Here is a 4,381-nt window from a genome sequence, read left to right as displayed (position 1 = left end):
TAAGACATCAATTACCTCAACCTTTACAACAGGAGCATCTTAAAAAGAGTTAATGCCCGTGAGTTTTAATAACTTATCATGTTTTCTGAAAACGGTTGTTTAATAAACGGTTTGTTGATTTAAAAGCCAATTAGAAATGATCAAAATGATGTGTTGATTTTGTTTGCATTTTATCCTGCAGTGCTGTCATGGAAATGAAGGATTGAAAAAAAAACTATATATATATATATATATATATATATATATATATATATATATATATATATATATATATATATATATATATATATATTAGTATATGACCTTTCGCGCTTTTTGGAGAGGGGGTGGGGGATTGGCCTATTTAATAATTAATGCTCAATAAGTGAAGCAATAAGTTTTTTGGATCTTTTGATTAGAAGACAGATTTGTGTTTTTAAGGTCGCCCACAGCCAAAAGACGACAGACACGAATTTTTTGCCAACATTCAAACACTCGTGGCTAAAAATACATGTACTGAAGTCAAACTGGTTGACATCTGCATGTTGCATATATATTTTACGAGATAACAGAGTTTTGCATGGTGCACTAATGAGGTCATCATGAATACAGAATGGGCTTGAAGGGAGTAAACCGGGGATTCTTGATTTGTGGGCCTGTTATAAGCGAGGAATCACTGAAGGAAAAGCTCCAACGGCGTATAGTGTTCTAGCGGATTGAAAAATAATAATAATAATAATAATCAAGTCTCGACATTCGTCAAAGTACAGTACCTTTGAATTATACGTACATTACATTTGAATTTTTGTTTTTAAACATTGTTTACATCATAACAACTTACAGTTTGGGCCTAAAACATTTAACTTTAAAATATAAATTATTGATATTTAGGGCAACAGAGCAAGCAGAGTGTTTTGCTCATGTCCTTGTAGTTCCATGAAAGAGACAAGAACTGTGTAAACTCGTTTTTTGCTGTTGTGAAATTTAAGGAGGTGATTTTCACAGCAGCAAAACGTAAATTTTGAGTTGAAAGGCACAACTCAAGTGTGTTGACTTGAAATTTGGAGTTGATGATTATTTTTACAATTCAAACGCAACTCAGGAAATTGTTTTGGGGCAAAAAAAAATACTAATATTTTGCTTGGTTGAGGTACCGTTGCCATAAATGTCAATAAATTGCATTTCGAAGTGATTGGGCTCAAACGACTTTCGTCCGCGTGCGCACGCAGTCCGCCCTCTGTCACTGTTTGTCCGGCGTGTTGTTCACCAGAGGCCCGTACAGGCCGCCGGCGTAGGCCTGGTCCTTGTGCAACATGGTCCTCTCCCGGATGAGGTCACTGAAGGCGTAGTCCATGGGGGGCCTGAAGCCCAGAGTGGGCACGAGGCCGGTGGTGGAGTAGGGCGTCATGAAGGCCAGACCCCGGCTGTGCGCCGAGTAGGCCAGCCGCAGTGGGTTGAGTCCCAGGTGTGTCCCCAGCGGGTAGGCGCTCGGTTCGGCTCCGAAGTGGGGTGCGTTGGGCTGCAGGGGCGAGAAAGCCGAACGGTTGCCGAGGCTCATGGCGCCGGGCAGCACGTGTCGAGTCGGGGCCGGGGCAGAGGAAGAGGAGGATGAGCTGGAGGGGGGCGGCTGCGAGGGATGCAGCATCCGATCGCCACTCCAGGTCTCTTCGGACTTGTGGAGGGCGCCCTGGGGCGGGTTGTTGAGGATCTGCTCGATGGCCTGCACCACGTCCTTGCCGCAGCCCTGCAGGACCAGCTCCAGCACGCTGCGCTTGTGGCTCGGGAACACCCGGGTGAGGATGTCGATGGCGTGCATGTGCCTGGACGTCGCGGAGCCGGACGGCGACGGCTCCCGCTCGTCCTTGTCGGTCTCGGACCCGGAATCCGAACCGAGGGAGCTGATCGACCGGCAGGGGGTCTCGCCGCCGTCTTTAGAGGGTTTGGCCACGGGCGAGTGGACGAAGGACTCGCTGTCTCCGTTCTCCGAGCCCGACCCCCCTCCGCCACTTCCGCCGTGCCGGCCGGAGGCTTCCGGGGACGAAAGAGCCGGGCCGGAGTCGCTCTCGCCCGGCGTCTGCTTGCCGCCGGCCTGCTGCGGGGTGGAGGGGCCGGACGCTTGGACTTTTGGGAACAGGTCGAACTTCTGCACGCTCGAATCTGTTGACAGAATGCGCCAATATAATATAGTCTGCGCGACGGGAAAGGGCTTCGATGATCGCTTTATCAGAAAGCCTCCAAAAGGGGTAAAAAAAAAAAAAAAAAGAACTGACACAACTGGGTTGTTTTCGCACAAACCAACTCTGTTGTACAGGACATCCTCAAAATTGGACTGTTTAATACAAAACAACCCAGAAGGTTGTGTACAATCAATCTAAATAGTGGGTCAGTCATTTTTCGACCCATAAAGGTCATTTTGGAGCCAACTGATTTGAGAGTGTAAAGGACAAAAATCACAAGGAGCCACGTCGCGTGACTTCGAATCGTTTCATTGGTGAAGCCATCGATTTTTAAATAAGAACTTTATATCATTTAATAACTTTAACGTGATCGAATTTTTAAAGACATTTTTTTAAGTTTAAGATTTACACGCGATAGTCGTTATTCTTATCCGCCTGAGAGGTGTTTGCTGGAAATTAGAAACGGTTGTCTGTGTCTTTATCAACGTGCTCGTGGCTTGCTTGCATCAAAGTGAGTGAATATTTCCTCATCGTGTCATTACATTAGAAGAAACAATACACAGCACTTTTCATTCATGACAGTTAAACAGTTAAAATTAAAACTGACAAATACGGCAGATTTGTTTGAGGTTATGTGTGTGTTTTAAATATGTATGTACACGCAGCAGGTTCATTAACACACACGCCTGTGTATGTATGCCAATTATTTTTATGTTAAATTGATGTAACTACAGTTCTTGTGTTGGATTTTACAAGATTTGGGGAAATCAAAAATATTTTCATACGTTTCATTGAAAATACACTATGTAGACTGGAAACGTCGTAGAGTACATTTAATTCTGAAAAGACGTGGTCTCATTCTCGAGTAAATAAAGGCAAAATTGACACAGTTTTTACAAGTATTTCCTAATAAATCCATTGTAAATCCCGCCGTTTAGACTGGTTCTACATATGTTTTTTGTTGTTTATTTTATCGTAAAATGTGACCTTGCTCGTTTTTCATTTTCAACTTGCCCACAGTGGGAGACTATTTCCTCATAAAGCTTTCAGTATGACAATATTTCTCGTTCCCATTTTAAATTGTATTGACGGGAAATATGGCACACTTTCTCCTCTTCAAAAGTCACTACCTGAACAACAACGACGACAAACATAAGGCAATTTTAGAAATGGAAAAATAGGTAACGCACAAGGGTGCTATTTCTTGACGGCTCGTTCACCAGGTAACAGTAATTATTAGGGAGCAGTAAGGCGTTTTGTTTTTTCAGTTAGAAGCCATCTCTAAAAGTAGTTTTGTTCGATGCTGCGAAAGCAAAGCAAAAGAAGCGAAGAGGAGCAGAGGGCAACCGACCGGAGTTGGCAGCGTCGCCGCCCACGGAGGCGAAGACCTCGTAGCCGGGCCGAGGCGGGATGATGCCGTTGGCGGCGGCCAGAGCGAGTCCCTCGGCGGTTCCGTAGAGCAGCTGCAGCTCGCGGGCTTCGTTCTCTTCCTGCGCCTGCTGCCTGCGCAGCGCCACCTGCGCCGCCATGACACGCTGGCGCTCGGCGATCAGCGTGCACTTGGCGCACATGCAGTCCTTCCAGCGGCAGTAACGCTTGTGGCCCTTGAGCGCCGACACCACGCCGTGGTTGCGGCACCGCGCGCACTTGGGCGTGCGCGGGTACTTGTCGGTGGCGCGCAGCAGTAGCGGCGGCCCGCGCAGCAGGTTGCCGGCCATGGACACCGGGATGGAGGCCACGGCGGCCACCGCTCCCGGGTGCACCTGGGAGGCGGGGGCCCCGGCCCCGGAGGCCGAGGACGACGGCGACGGCGACACGGCGGCCTGCATCTCCGCTCTCAGATCCATTCTGGAGGAACGAACAAGCGCTGCGACAGCCCGCTTCTATACTGCATCGACCGGGCGCTAATCGTTAGAATCCCCCCGATAAAAGGAGCTCTGCGAAACACTAACTTCCTACTGAGCTTCAATGGCAACACGGCGCTCTCTCGGCCCACTATTGTTGCGCGCAGGTTTTCATTAGAGAAATTTGACAACAATGTGGCGGCTGCTATTGGCCAAAATGTGAGGCGGCCTTCTGATTGGCTGCCGGTCCTTTTGAACTGTGTCCACCTGAGTTCTTTCTATTTTTTTTTCATCCCCACCCCCAGCACCTTCGACAACTCAGATATCGAATGTTAAGAATGTGAAAGGAGTTCCCACAAAGCTCGCGTCCCAAAAAGTATC

At 47.5% G+C, this 4,381-nt stretch overlaps 1 protein-coding gene across 1 annotated transcript; it reads right to left on the bottom strand.

Annotated features, from left to right (window-relative positions):
• Positions 1–306: 306 nt before the first annotated feature.
• dmrta2 (DMRT-like family A2) lies at positions 307–4,124 on the bottom strand. The gene is made up of 2 exons (XM_088425576.1): positions 3,508–4,124; positions 307–2,136 (listed from the first exon to the last, which is right to left on the bottom strand). The coding sequence occupies exons 1-2, from the start codon at positions 4,001–4,003 to the stop codon at positions 1,220–1,222; spliced, it is 1,413 nt and encodes a 470-aa protein (XP_088281702.1). The 5' UTR covers positions 4,004–4,124; the 3' UTR covers positions 307–1,219.
• Between the last annotated feature and the right edge of the window lie 257 nt (positions 4,125–4,381).

This window comes from Hippichthys cyanospilos, chromosome 10, assembly GCF_059441005.1.
Source record: "Hippichthys cyanospilos isolate Australia breed blue-spotted pipefish chromosome 10, RoL_Hcya_1.0, whole genome shotgun sequence".
NCBI lineage: Eukaryota > Metazoa > Chordata > Actinopteri > Syngnathiformes > Syngnathidae > Hippichthys > Hippichthys cyanospilos.
Note: the sequence above shows the minus strand (reverse complement) of the source record. Positions and strands in the feature narration are given on the sequence as shown.